Source organism: Caloenas nicobarica, chromosome 4 (assembly GCF_036013445.1).
Source record: "Caloenas nicobarica isolate bCalNic1 chromosome 4, bCalNic1.hap1, whole genome shotgun sequence".
Lineage (NCBI taxonomy): Eukaryota > Metazoa > Chordata > Aves > Columbiformes > Columbidae > Caloenas > Caloenas nicobarica.
Genome location: NC_088248.1, coordinates 1,692,882 through 1,708,055, shown reverse-complemented (window position 1 = coordinate 1,708,055; position 15,174 = coordinate 1,692,882). Strand labels below are relative to the sequence as shown.

Sequence of the window (15,174 nt, the reverse complement as noted above, 5' to 3'; positions counted from 1 at the left end):
CGGGTTCGCTTGGGGTTCCCCCCCCACAACCCCGCGATGCTCCGCCCGCCCCCGGTGCCACCCCCGGTCCCGCCTCCCCATCCCGGTCCCGCCCCGTCCAGCACAACGAGGCGACTTGGGGTTGACAACGGCAAGTTTATTGGTTTTGGGCGGGGGGGGGGGGAAAAAAAAAAAAAGGAGGGTTGCAAGCACTTCCAGGACAAATATACAGAGGGGAAAGCAACAAACCACCCCCCGCCCCCCCAAAAAAAATAACCCCAAAAAGTCAGGATTCAAGAATTTGAGAGAAAAGGGGAATTAAGCTCGAAAGGGAACGTTTTGATCCGTGTTATGACAACGTGCTCCCAAGCAGGAATCGCTTCCTTTCTCCAGTTAAGTCGACGGGGGTCGTTGGATAAAATAAAGAGCGGTGGGGGGAGAAGTTAGTGTGCGTTTCCCTCAAAAATAAACTCTAATTCATGCCAGTTAAACACTAGAACTGGAAAAAAAAAAAAAAATTACAAAGAAGCGTCAAAGGAGATGGAAGTGTTATTAATTTTTTTCCTCTCTGAACAGTCCAGAAGAAAAAAAAAATAAACCCAGAAACGACGACTACTAATACAGCAGGCAAACTGACGGTCGGACTGCTCGGTACAGGGTATACATAGTGTTGTAAGGAATTCAGTCTCAAGTTGTGCTCCGCGCTCTTTATCCTCTGTATGGCACGTTTTGGTCCATGATGGGGATTTTTCAAGTTGAGACGAACCCCGGTTTCTTACAGAAATGTGGAAATCTTGTTGCTCTTTAGAAACATCGGGTGTTAACTCCCTTCCGACAAAGGTGAGGTTTATAGGAAGTAGTCTGGGGTGCGGCGGGTAACGTGAGGCTCTCCACGACGAGGCGCAGGGTCAAACTGAAGGCTGCAGGGAAAAAAAAAAAAAAAGCATAATTTTCACTATTTTCCAATGCCACAATAAACACCAGACTTGCTCTCCTCCTTTCTTACCCCAGCTGCTCCCATCTAAAATGTTCCAGACATTAAAAAGTCCCAAAAATGACAGTTGGGGAGTGAAGGCCGCCCAGCAGCCAGCGCTGCAGCAGAACTCAACACAACATTGAGACTCTTTCACCAACCTTTACGCAGCCTGGTACTGCCAAAGATGACAATAAATACAGCAAACTTGGGCAGCAGAGGGATTAAGGGAATGCAGAAGCTCCGGTGGAGATAACACAGTACCCAAGAAAAGCTTTAAAGAGCATAACTTACTACTTATTTTTAGATATTCGTGCAAGTAAAGCCCTGCAACGTGCAATTCCAAAGTGGGTGGAGCTGGACTTGAGAAAAAGAACCCCTTTGGGAAGGGTCAGACAGGTTACTCACAAGGAATATTTTAAAGTGTCGTCTAGTTCCATGATAGCAGCCTGGTTTCCGCAGCGGTAACAGTAATTGGGTGCACTGAAAATGGTCACCACGTTTCGGTCGTGGCACCAGTTATAACCCTGCCAGGAAAGGAAAACAAAGAGAAAAGAAAAAAAAGGTCTCTGTTAAACCTCAAACGTCAGTTTGTTTCAAGTTCCTCTTAAGGCCTGAAACGATCCAAAGGCATTTGTGAAATTGTACACTTCTAGTATTTCCAACTGGGTCTCACATTAAAAGACATAACCACAGGAAGAAGCGGCCGTCGCCCACCAAAAACCGCTTCCACCATTCCAGAGCGACCAGTGACCCGTCACCCGTGTGTTTATCCATTTTGTACACAAATTACGGATTGCACCGCAAGGAAACCTAGAGATTTTTAGGTACACCTTCAGTTTTCATCCACCACAAAGTAGAACTTACCTGCTTGACGCCAGCGACTTCTGCCACACAGGATCACTCCAGGGATCTACTTGAACTAGATTTTAAAAATACAGCTGCTCCGCTGACCCACCTGGCATTTGTCCAGCGAGACATCAGAGAAGAGCCTATCGACAGCCTAAATCACAGCTTAATCCCCATAATCACTGATTACAGGGCAGCCCGTCTACCACAGCAGCATAAGCGGAGCAGGCAGCACGTAAGGAGACGATTACTCCCCCAAATGGGGTGCGACAGGGTCCTTCTGGTGATTTACTGGGAGAGGGGGGCAGAACATCCCCTTATTTACACAGCAGGTCGAAACACATCATTTTATGTTGCTCAGTTCTTGGTTTTTTCACATGATTGAAGTCCCACTTTGGTCTTCACCTGTGCAATATTTCCATGCCGGCTCGTGCAAACACACCAGAGGAGACAATAATTGGCACCTCTGTTTTTGTTAGCCCCGTCTGGCAGAACGTGCTTGCCCTACCTCCATGACGAGCTGGTGAGCACGGGAGACCAGCGTGAGACCGTTGGCATGGTTGAACGTTTCGGAAATGTCTTGCCCAAAGGTGTAGCCAGCACCACGTGGCGATATACCCCAGCCACCGCGATCATCCGGATCCGACCACAACAGATCGCACATGGGACCCTGGAAAAAAGATAAGCGTTCTTCATTAGACCGTTGTAAAAAGCTGCTTTAAAAATATAATTTATTTACAGTAAAAAGACTGACAGCACATTTTTCTCTGCACAAACCACACGAGTTTATTATAACATTTGTAATATGGGCTAGTTACTCACGGGATCAGTCAGCATCCTTTCCGACGACACACATAGGTACGCAGCGGCCCAAGAAATTAGCCCATGTAACCAGAAAACTGTCCCCAGCTCCTCTTCCACACACCACTTACCATCTCCCTTTTGCCTGTCGAGGAGATACCAAGACACGGAAAGCAAATCCATGTATTTACACCTGACTCTGAGTCTAAAAAAGGCCACGGAAGCAGGTTTGCATGTTCAAGGACACACAAAGGGTTCAGGAGTGCTGGGCGAGTTGTAATAAATTAAAGAGCAGGAAAGGAGCCGTGGAGGGTACAAGCTGCCTGTTCGGGGTGGATGTGCAGCCCTCAGCAGCCCTGCTGCAGGGACTCACCGCTGCATTCCCTCTCCTGAACACTCTCTTGTTAGACTTGATGTATTAAAAATATCCCGGTGCCCATCATCTAACAGGGACAAACGGAGCTCAGCGGCTTCTCCTGCTGAGCTGCCGTGGAACTAAGGGGCAGGAAAAACTCCCTGTATTTATTTCTCCAAGCTGGCTGCTGTTTCCTGCAGCGGGGATCACACTGACCACATGTGGAGGTCCTCAGGAAAGGCAGATTTCAGCACAGGACTGTGGAAACCCCACAGCAACTATAGAATCCTTACACCTAACTACAGCTGGAAGTCACACCAGGCAGCCTCCTGGTTCTGGGAATCGTTTATACAGTTTATTGCAGGTTTCTGGAAGGGTTGGGCAGACCCGGCTGCATTGTTCTTGCTGTTATACCAAAGACATGTCAGGAAAAGCAGTTTGTTGTAATCGGGGAGCATTCAATCCGTTTGTAACCCCGATCGCTCCTACACAGAAGAGCTACGGGAGCTTCTGAGCTCAGAAGGTGGTTCCTTCAAACCGGACCTCAAGCTGGCAGCCCACATCACCTCCAGACGAGACTCCTGCACCTCAGTGTATCACACAGGCCCCCAAATTCATCAGGCCCCCAGAAAATGCTGAACGAGGTGAAACAGCACAGAAGGACTGGCTGGGGAGGAGGGACGGTGACACGACATGGCTTCACACAGTGGTTGTCTCCTCAGGAGCGTGTCTGGGACAAGGCTGAGGGTACTCAACACTTTCCCCTGCCAAATGTTGTTCCTTCAGTCAGCATGACAGTCACAGAATTCCATCATTCTGTGAAAACCAGCTGTGAACCACCCCCCCAGCTTTCCTTTTGCAGATTACTGTAACCAAAGCATATTGACTTGCGTGTGTTTTGCCCAAATGTGTATGTTCGTCTGCTCTAGCTCTGAGACAGGCAATAATCTGTTGTCCCACTGTTTAAATGGATTTCAGTGTAAGGCTACATTGGCATTTTCCAGCAGCAGACATCTCAGCTGATGCTGCATTTCCTTTCCTGTTACCTCGTGTGGAACCTCCTGCAGGCGATCCAGAGCCCTGATATGATCCAGTGTGTCTATGGATGGAGAGAGGCCACCGTGGAGACAGAATATCTGTTTGGGGAAGAAAGAGCGATCCGTTCAGTGCATGTTGTTATGGGAAGACTGATCTCAGAACCAGCTGGTTTTAACCCCATTGTCATTCTTTCACAATGACAGCTGTCTCCCTCTTGCAGCAGAGAAACCAAATTCAATGCCCGCAGAAGGAAAGAAAACTAAAAGGCTTCCCCTTGCATAGGAAGATCAGAGCAACAGCAAAGATAGCACGGCTTCAGTTTCAAGAATATCTTGCCTCACAGTCACAAATCAACCGGCATCTAACATATCATGAGGGGATTCCCACTCTTTGAGCCGTCATTTAAAATGAACCATACGTGCGATAACACCCTGCCATTCCTTAGGCAGCAGATGCAAACGTCTTGCCGCACCATCAACTTTTATTAACACCTCACTAACATCTTCCCCTAACCCGCAATAACTACAGAGGCTCTAAAAAATACTCGGAGCACAAGTTAAAGGAACTTGTTTGAGATCAATTGTGCATCTTCCTTACCCAAGGCTTACCTGGCCATCTACTAGAGCTGTAAGCGGCAGATAATCAAACAGATCTGTGAAATACTTCCAGACGTTGGCGTTGCCGTACTTCCGCAGACATTCGTCATAAAAGCCGTACACTTGTGTAATTTGTCTGCTTTCATGATTGCCCCTCAGTATTGTAATGCGTTCTGGGTAACGCACCTACGGACAAAGCAAGCTCCTCTTTAACACCAGAACTGCACCATCAATATAGAAAGAAATATTAACAAAAGATTCCAAACAGCAGTCAAGCATTCAGCTCTGTTATACAAGAGCAAGTGTACATTAACGCATTTCAATTTATAACTGTCTATCTCAAGCCAATAGCCGCATCAACGGGAGCAGTAGTTCTTTTTAAACTCCCCCAAAACGTGGTTTTGCCCAATGCTGCTGTGGAAGAGCTGTCAAACCGTACCTTTAATGCTACTAGAAGAGTCACCGTCTCCACCGAGTAATAGCCTCTGTCCACGTAGTCTCCCATGAACAGGTAATTTGTGTCTGGGGATTTGCCACCAATTCTAAAGAGTTCCATAAGATCGTGGAATTGACCGTGGACATCCCCGCAGACAGTAACGGGGCAACGTACCTCTTGCACGTTCGATTCTTTCGTAAGAATTTCTTTAGCCTGGCAAGAAAAAACACACTTAGGACAAAAAGGCAGGAAGCTCCTCCATAAGCAGGTGCAGACATTATTCCACTGCATCCGTGCTGGAAAGCTGATTTCAAGCTCAAGCTGACCACTGGAAAAACAGCATGCTGGGTAAGCAAAGTGCATTTGTATTTCCCTGTGTGCAAATACAAGCGAGGCCAGGTCAGGAAGATCTTACTGCACCACAAGCACTGACAAACGCAGTAACTAAACACATTAATTCCTGGCCTCCCCTGAAATGAAGCAGTGCAACCTTCCGGACTTGCATCACCGCTGGGGTTCACCCATGAATCCTGTGCTCCTTCCAAACATCTCTGAAGCGCAGTAGAGATGAAGCGCTATTCCCATAAGCCTCGCTAGCATCATGGGCAAATGTGATCTTCTTCAGTACAACTGATTTTTTTTTTTTTTAAAAAAAAAAACAAGACTAGTCCTTTGACAGATTTTTCCACCTGTGTGTTCAGCAGAGCTCGGGTCTGCCCATCTCAGGCACGTGAATGCCGGCAGCGCTCTAATCCCACTGCCAAAGTCAAGTGCTATTCAGTTTCACAACTCCCAGAAGCTTTTACCCTGGGAACCGCGGCTGTCCCCCCAGCATCGCAGGCCACCCCGTCCCGCCAGCAAGAGTTCAGTGCCAGACTTGTACGAACAGAGATAATCCAGCACTCCTGCTGTCCGCTGGAAGGACAGAAATACCAGGAGACAGCGCATGCCGTCCTGACAACTACTACGGTTCCTTGCACAATGTGATTTGCAAACACGCACAAAGTGAGATATTATTTGATACACTCGTAGGAAAACTATGACCTCCTAGGCTTCTTTCAGAAGTCACTCGAGTTGCGGCGATGTCCTTACACACAGCCACATGGAACCCTTCCCCTTGCCACCTTCACACGCTACAAATGGCATGTTTGTAAAAATCTGCACAAGGGCAGATTTCTTCTTTTTTGCCTAAACTACCGAGGAAAATAAGCATTCCTGAGCTTCACTGGACTAACTTGGCACAGAACATCATGGCGTACACAAGAGGCGCTTCTCTCACCCAGGGCACTTTTTGCCTGCCAGGTTTCCAATCCTCTGCCAAGCACAACAGTTGAACAGCTTCTAAGGGCAGGTCACATACAACTGGAAAACCAAAGTCAGAGGCAATCGAAACATACGGAGCCACAACCAACTTCCCTGGCTGTACCCAGCTGGCAACAAACTGCCCACAGACAGAGGGAAAGCATCCCTGGATTTAGTCATCTCTTCCTCCACTAATTACAGCCATGTAATGTAGCCTATCTGCGTTACCTTATTATCCTTATCAAATATCATGTTTGTTTTGCCGCTTCCAGCCCATCAGCTGCAGATCAATGCTCCAGGCACATCCCAGGCACAGAGAACACCCATGAATAGGCCCGCTCGGATCTGGACAAACAGTCACCTGCAGGTGACGATCTGGCTATTCATCGCCCAGTCCCTTCCCTCAGGATGATCTGGGAAGAAGCTGCTTGCAGAGGATGTTCTCGGTGGGATCCCCGAGGATGCCTGTGTTCATGTTCAAACATTCAGTTGCCTTGTCTCTTTTAGGGAAAGCGCATATTTGGAAAATATAGCTGAAACCCACGCAGCCAAGGGCTTGGGCAGCAACCAGCGTGCCACTTGCACTGGATGTCACCTGAGGGATGCGCCCCTGAGCCCCAAAGACACATCCTGCACACAGACTCGATGACGTGCGGTCTACCTTGCAGCTCTAAACTGACTGCAAACTTCTGGATGTGTTGCATCGTAGTACTCAAATTCTGTTCAAATATCTTCAAAAGCACCGATAGCGCCTTTTGAGAGCTTCTACCCTCAGCGAGAGACAGACATAAACCAGTTCTGCGGTTTGTTCTTGCTGTTGCACAAAGCAATAGATCGGTTTTGTTGTACACTGGAACTAACTTAACCACAAAAGCTGGGAGCGAGGTATTTTCTGCCTTTTCATACCACACAAACTGCTCCCTTCCCAGCTGCACCAACAGAAATACACTTCCTTGGAGCCTCTGGGGAAAAGATGCAGGACACTGTACAGATACATGCTCACCAGCATCTCAACCACATCTAGTACTAGTCCTTTTCAGCCTATTTTAACACACTATGTGCATAAACATCTATGCACACGAACAGATTAAGTCTGTCATTTAAGAGTGGCAGAGCTGTTTCAGATCAGGCCAGGGAGCTGAGCTCAGCTGGCTGCAGACATTTGCCCTCATGTGACTTTCTAACGCGGAACAAAACCTTTAAAATCTTCAGCATCATTAAAAACACTCCAGAATAGCTGCAACTTATCCAGTGTGCTCCGCTTGGACATTTCACCGTGCAGAGCTAACCCAAAAGTCAAATGGCTTCAAACAGCAAAAGCACCATTACAAAACAAGGATAGAAAACTCTGATGCAAGCAAGCTGCCCTGCATTATTACCACTCACTTACTTAAGAAAGCTGCTAAATAACTGTGTCTTCAAGTAAAGTTTTAGCTACTTTGGCTGATTTCAAGTCATATTTTAGCTACTTTTGGTGACTAACATTATCAGCTTCTTAAGTATGTGTCCCAACTGTTTTGGATGAAAACTATATCCAGGTGAGAATAAAAATCAGCTGCTTTTAGATATTTTTATTAAATAAGCCTCCATTAAGCACAATGGTTACCACATCTTTGCTAAAACTACTTAGATTATTTTTTGGCTACTCCTCTCTTACCCAGTTTTAGGTTCTGTAGATCACCTTCGTTGACTGGAACACAAGCTCATCTGCTGTCCAGTCCTCAATATGCGTGGAGAGAGGCTGGAGAATTCCCATCCCAACAATTCACTGTGTGGTCCTTGCACGAGGAAAGCGAGCAGTCTTGGAGCCTGAGCACAACCCCTCAGCGCACCACTCCGAAACCTGAGATGCTACAGCGGCTTTGAGGCTACCATCAGGATCACCAGGGACTAACCCCTCTGTGAGAGCCTTAACAATCAAACCCACATCAACCACTACACTGTTCCTATTTGTCTACAATAACTGCACGGGCCAGTTCCACAACTAAGGGGATTACGATCCAACCAGGAGGCAGATTTTCAGCTCTGTTCTTGAAAAACAAGGACCTCAAGCACCTGCTTTGCATACAAGATCCTCTGAGAGCAGAGAAACTCAACTCCTCTGGAAGATCCACTTACTGCACCAGTGTGACCTGCAGAGGCTCTTACTTAAGCAGCCGTGGAGTTTCTGATCAAAACTCAACTGAACCGCCATTCCCCCAGCTGCGACAGACCAAAATAATATGTCAACAAGCGTGTTGAGGATATTAAAATCTCAAGGAGCTCAGCCAGAACAAGAACCAACTAGATTTTCACCAAATGAGGTGGAAGGCGGAGGCCAGAAGGCAGCAGAGGACACCCCGGTGTCTCCAAGTGACACGGAGTGTCAAGGTGCACGCGTGGGGCCAGCACACCCCGGGATGAGTGTCAGCACTGGAGAGATGAAAAATTCCTGGCCACGACTCAACACAACACTTGGAATTTCATGGTTTGAACAGTGTCCAGGATGCTACTTGGCTCCATCACTCACCCTAATTTCACCAATTAGCACAGAAGCTCGTTCTCCTAAAATTATTCTTGGCTGAAATGATCTCAGAGAGCAGAAGCGTCAGAGGTAAGTGCCAGTAACAGCAACGCTCCCTGCAGCAACAACTGGCTCCTGCTGCTTGGTTTGAAGGATCAGTTGACAATTACCATTCAATAACCGCACAAGAAATGCGAGTCTTTGTTAGCGATTAGGATCCTGTCCCACCACTTCAGGACACCGAGCTCTCAAGCTGCTCACAGCGACAAGACTGCAATCCTTCTTACGCACGCAAAGAGTGAGGATAGAAAAAAGGAGCTACAAAGAGGGAGATGGTTATGGGCGCCTGCTTGCCTGTGTTTAATTTAAGAGACGGCCTTTTACTTACCTTTTTTCATACCCATTTTATCACCTCGGTGAGAAACCTTTTTCCTTGAGATAATGAGGATGGCTCTCAACTCCTTCACCTGCACTAGAACTCATTCACTGATCTGAACTTTAAAACATAAGTACTCAGAGATTTCCATGTCCAAACTTGGGAGCGCTTCCTATTTCATGAACCAAACTGCTCGGCCTTTCCGCCTGACTTTAGCTGTCCAAAAAACAGGTTACACGGGGCAGCAAAACCCACCCAAGTCCAAAAGTGGTTGGACGCAGCCAGCACTACCCTGCCATCAGTACCCAAGTGCACCATACCAAAGGCAGGACCAGCGCAGAAAGCTGCCATGGCACCTCCTATGAAGCACAAGCATCATCCGAGGCAGAAATCTAATTTCCATTGAGAGTGGAAAAGGTTTTAACGACCTTCTGCCGTAAAGAAAGTCTACCACCATGATGTTAAAAGAACAAGTATGAGATGCAAGACATCTGATGCACATTTCCCCAACATGCTGGAACATTTGTTGCATCTACACGCTCCAGCAGTGACCATAATTGTCTGTCCTTCTATGAGCATTTAAATGTCAGCATTATTTTAGCTAGATTTCACATTAAAGACCAGCAGAATGGGAAACAAGTGTTTTCTTGTTGTCTTTAGATGACATCTTGATTAACTGCATACAGTACACAAGACTGATGAGCTGCCAACATTATGTTGTAACTGGGCAGGTGGAGACAGAATGTGATTTTTACAGGTGCACATTTCAAGACCTTTCAGAGCACATAATAATTTGGCATATCTTTGGCAACCCTAGCTATGTTCAATCTTTCCCTTATTACTGTCCATTATGCCAGCAATTAAAAACAATAATGACCCACACAAGCAAGTCTGGGATTTGTTTCGTTGGGGTTTCCTCCCCTCTGATTCATTTTGATTTAAAAGTTTCAAGTTTTTTGGTTTTGATGTTGTCTTTTTTTTAACTGCCGAGCTCTTCCACAAATTTCTACCTGATGCAAGAAGCAGCGTTGTGCTTGACCTCTTCAAAATTAGTCACCCAAAAGGGGTGAAACAGGGTTGATAAGGGTTTCTCCAAATGTGATGTCAGGTAAAGAAACTAAAGCAGCTTCCTGGCAGCGCTGCTTCACACCAAACTGAGCCTGCACAGCCCAAAGCTTTTGTAAACTCCCTTCCCCTACAAGCTGAATGATAAAACCATTCCCTAAAATCTTAAGCCAACAGAGAGCACCGCAGAGTATTTTTTTTCACACCCAAGTAGTTTTGATCAGTTATGAAGACCTTTAAAAACTCGGTGCTGCAAGAATACTTGTGTCAAAGGAAACACGCCGTGCGCCACAGGGTCAGGGTTCCTACCTGTCACCTGGACGACAAACGTGGTGCGTTGAGCTGCCACGCTCCCTATTTACTGTGGCACTGCTGATGTACCAACACAACCTGCTGGCTTTGTCCTCCAACTGCTCCTAACACAGCAGCCACGGCTCCTTAATTCACAGCACAGTCCAGGGAAGAAGGGAAACGGTATTCTGTAACAGTTCATCGGGCAGAACAGCAGTTCCCAACCACCAATGCTTGGATCAGGGCACAGATCACACTAAAAAATTATTTTAGGCTTATGAGGGGCCTCACACAGGAGACAGCACAGCCACAAAGAGCTCTTGGTCCTCAAGAGAGTTCAGAGAAGGGAACGGAGCTGGGGAAGGGGCTGGAGAGGCTGAGGGACCTGCGGGGTTCAGCCTGGACAACAGGAGGCCGAGGGGAGACCTTATCAGCTCAAGTTGCGCCAGCGCAGGTTGAGGTTGGATCTGGGGAACAATTTCTTCCCCAAAGGGCTGTCGGGCATTGGAACAGGCTGCCCAGGGCAGTGCTGGAGTCACCATCCCTGGAGGGGTTGAACAGACGGAGATGAGGTTCTCAGGGACATGGGGCAGTGCCAGGGGTGGGTTATGGTTGGACTCGATGAGCTTGAGGGTGTCTTCCAACCAACATGATTCAAGATACAGCTACTCTTCAGGCCACCGCTGTCGCTCCCTGCTGCAGCACCAGCCCTTCTCGCCACACTCCATCGGAGCTTATGGAACTCTGGAGAAATAATCATAAAACAAACAGACAGTCCCAGCATGGAATAAAAAAAGGGAACAGGAGACAGAAAACAGAGGCTGGGCGGGGGTGAGCTCGATGTCAGGACCACTGGTGAAAGCATTTGCGAGGAAGCCAGAGCCTGGATTCCTGCCTGATGGCCAAACAAACAGCGCCTACCTTTGCGATGAGCACCGTGAACAGGCCTCGAGAAACATGTTCCGCTTCTGAGAGAACTGAGTGAGACACACAGGCAATAACATGACAATGTCAAGTTTGCTGCCAGCGATATAACGCTAAAGAGAACGCTGAACCAACTGCTCTACCCTCTGCACCTGAGAGTTACTGGTCCACTTGGGAAAGGAAGCTGAGAGTTGCTCCGGACTGCCTGACACACAGCTGGGCTCTGCTGCTCACCCAAAAAAGAAACAAACAGGAATCATCATAATCTGCGTTACTACCTTTGTTAGCACTTCAATTTTTTAGCTGTCACACCTTGCGTGATTAAAGAAAATCCTAAGTTAGCCACAGATTGCAGTACGGAGGGAGCATTCACACAGAGGGGTTTAATTTCTCTCACAAAATGCAACACTAGTCTGAAGACCTGTCTCCTAGTGGAAAAAAAAAAAAAAAAGCCTCTTGACAGCTAAGACTAAACAAGACCAACCAGCAACCTGTCAAAGGACTGTCCAAGTGACGGTCCGAAATAGCAGAGCATGCCCTTGATCCAACCATTTCTCGTTCTGTTTCAGCCTCCCTCTCTGCAGCTCGCAAGCCAGTGTTCAGTTCAGTTGCACGGCTTACCGTCCACCCTGTTTGCTTTCCCAGGCCACACACTGCATGTCAGGAGGTTCCCCCCCCCGAATTCAGGATTGATGTCTAAGACAAGACGCGAAGGAGAAGCACAACAACTGGAGGCTGCTGGAAGGCAGAACAGATTCCTCCCCACACACACCACCGCAGCTCAGCTGAATCCAAGGCAAAAGAAAAGGTAAAAAACCATAGTGTTGAGAACAGTTCTGTGTTCAGAAAAATACCATAAGGGCGGCATTTTTGACAGCGGAAACACAGAGCCGCTGTGTATCAGGCGATTCTCCCCCTGGGGTGTGCTACAGGCCATGTTACAGCCTCACAGCGAGGAACCCGGGGGGAAGCGAGCCCGATGCTCCCCCACCGCGGCCTCCGCACTCCCCCCGCACCTGCGCGGCGTTTCACCCACAGAATCACAGGATGTCAGGGGTTGGAAGGGACCTCGAAAGCTCATCCAGTCCAACCCCCCCGCCGGAGCAGGAACACCCAGCTGAGGTTACACAGGAAGGTGTCCAGGCGGGTTTGAACGTCTGCAGAGAAGGAGACTCCACAACCTCCCTGGGCAGCCTGGGCCACCCCCGCAAGCCCCAACCCCCAGCTGATCCCCGAGGCCCGGGCAGCGCTGCCGGCGGGGAGTCCCCACCCGGGCCCTGCGGCGCGGGCGAGGCCCGGCCCGGCCCCTCACACACTCACCTTCTCGCATAGGCTGCGGACCTGGCTCTCGCTGAGCTGCCGGCACTCGTTCAGCTGCTCGATCCACTGATCCAGCTCCTTGGCAAAGCCCTTCTCCTCCATGGCGGTGCTGCCCGCCGGACCGGGAGGGCGGGGGGGGGCCCGGGCCCGCCTGAACGGGAGCGGCGCAACAACCGGGACCCGAGGCCTACTCGGCACCGCGTAATGGCGGAACCCCCCTCAGCCCCCGGCGCTGCGCACTTCCGGCCACGCCCACCCCGCGTGGCGGGCGCCGCTTCCCCCTCAAAGCCCCGCCCATATCAGAGCCCCGCCCATCTCAGAGCCCCGCCCATCTCAGAGCCCCGCCCATCTCAGAGCCCCGCCCCTCCTGGCCCCGCCCCGCCGGCAGCGGGCGGCTCCGGGCTGTCGCGATCGTCCCCCCGGGCACAGCCCGGAGCCGCCGGGCGGAGACAGCGTCCAGAGAGGTGGTGGCCGAACCATCCCTGGAGACACCCCAGGCCAGGCTGGACGGGGCTCTGAGCAGCCTGAGCTGGTGCGGATGTCCCTGCCCATGGCAGGGGGGCACTGGGGGCGCTGGGGAGGGCCCTGCAACACAAACCATCTGTGATGCCATGTGCGTGGGGACAAGGTGAGCCCCTCGTATCCTTTCTGTGCCACCTGTGACTCAGGAGCCTGCTGACGTTGTCACCTGGATCTGTGTACACACGGGCTTATGGTAGCTGGCGTCTCGTCCGTTCTGCCCAAAGGGCCTGAAATGCCTTATGGTACCAAGCAAAATAAATCACAGAGAATCGGCGCCGCTTCCACCCCGTAAGAGGCCAACACGAAGCGTGTGCGTGATTTTAAAGTCCCACTGAAATCCTGAAATATGGAGTTTGCTGCCGGGGCGGTTGTTGTTGTCTCCTGCACAGGCACCTCCCGCTCCCCGGAGGAAAATTAAACACAGGTGGAGGGATGGCTTTGGGGTTAAACCGCTTCCACGCTTTTCTGCCCAATTCAAGGGCTCAGATTCGGGTTTTGATCCGAGGTGGGGGCTTCCAACCACCCACTGTTTTGCAGGATCCGATGTTCAAGTCATGGCAGTGTCTCCTGGTGTTTCCTGCTCCATTCTCTCTACGAAAAAACAAAACACAATTATAAGCTTTTGCACCCGCTCTGGGTGTCGAGCCCCAAGCATTGGCAGCAGGACAGTGGTTCACTGTGAAACGTAATAACAATCCCCGTCTTTCTTCGATCAGTTCAGCTAATATGTATTATTAATTCGCTTCTCCAAAATTGCTTCGAAATTCTGTGGAGCGATACTGCAAGGCTGCCCTAGACCTCTGGTATGCATTAAACCACATTATATGTGTTCACAGGTCTAATTTTACACAATCAAAAATGGAGCACGTGTACCGTGATGTACTGAACGCAGCATGGTATTAATTAACACAAATATTAACAATAATTCCAGTCTGGAGTGCTGCATACACTCGGGTTCAATGCCTGCCCCAGGCAGTGAGGACCAGGATTTTAGGAGATCATTGGTGGGAAACCTTTTGGAGATTTTTAGCAGAATAAGATAAGCCAGTGAAGTCCCCGCGGTGTTTTTTTCCTGTCAGATGGAAAAACTGTGTATCTCACTTTAGGTACTCGGGCTGCGCGGGTGCTCTTCTGCCAGGAACCATTGCCTTCATTCCCACTGGATAAAGCAGCCAAACTTGTGGACTTCGCCCTGAGGTGAAGGAGAAAATTGAAGATCACTGAAGCGAGCTTTCCAACTGAAAATACATTAAAGAAAGTAAAGGGAGTCATATATATATACACACACATACATATATTTGGGGTTGGTTTTTTTTTTTGGTAGCTACTCTTAAAGATTGCCCATCATCTGCCATTTCAGCACCCAGAAAATCTGCCCGCCCGGAGCCATTCGCATACACCTGCATGTTTTATTCGTCATTTCTTTCCAGAAGGCTATTTTTCACCGAATTCCCTGTGTTTGTGGCATCGCAGTGGAGAACTGAGCAGCGCTGGGATAAGGTGAAACCGCCCGTGTGGCAGCGGACAATAAATCTTCCCAGCAGCTCAGCTCCCACGCTCCCCCTCATTTTGCAGCGGCGGATTTTCCTGCAGTTCCTCAACATCTGGTAGATGGGCAGCGAGAGGACCGAGTCCCTCAGCAACTTTTATTGCAGGGGGTTCTTCTGCCCTGGGAAATAACAGCTCCTGGTGGCACCGTCCCCATCTCTGCGGGCAGAGGGGTCACCAGATGGGTCTCAGATGTCCCCAGGTGCCCCCAAAGAGGAGAGAGGCAGCACCAGGAGAGCCGCCCCGGGGTGGGGGGACTGCCAAAAAATCACCTGGGGAAGCAAATCTGCATTATT

General features: G+C 49.3%; 1 protein-coding gene across 1 annotated transcript; it reads right to left on the bottom strand.

Annotated features, from left to right (window-relative positions):
- Positions 1 to 122: 122 nt before the first annotated feature.
- On the bottom strand, positions 123 to 13,044 carry PPP2CB (protein phosphatase 2 catalytic subunit beta). Its single transcript, XM_065633821.1, has 7 exons — positions 12,809 to 13,044; positions 5,031 to 5,240; positions 4,604 to 4,777; positions 4,004 to 4,093; positions 2,310 to 2,471; positions 1,361 to 1,479; positions 123 to 899 (listed from the first exon to the last, which is right to left on the bottom strand). The coding sequence occupies exons 1-7, from the start codon at positions 12,908 to 12,910 to the stop codon at positions 827 to 829; spliced, it is 930 nt and encodes a 309-aa protein (XP_065489893.1). The 5' UTR covers positions 12,911 to 13,044; the 3' UTR covers positions 123 to 826.
- Between the last annotated feature and the right edge of the window lie 2,130 nt (positions 13,045 to 15,174).

Bases quoted from the DNA above. Each gene is read 5' to 3' on its own strand.
- PPP2CB (XM_065633821.1), bottom strand. From the start codon at position 12,910: ATGGAGGAGAAGGGCTTTGCCAAGGAGCTGGATCAGTGGATCGAGCAG. The intron at 5,241-12,808 runs GTGAGTGTGTGA...TTTTCTTGCCAG, and splicing joins TCCGCAGCCTATGCGAGAAG to GCTAAAGAAATTCTTACGAA. The intron at 900-1,360 runs GTGAGTAACCTG...TTTTCCCTGCAG, and splicing joins GACACTTTAAAATATTCCTT to CCTTCAGTTTGACCCTGCGC.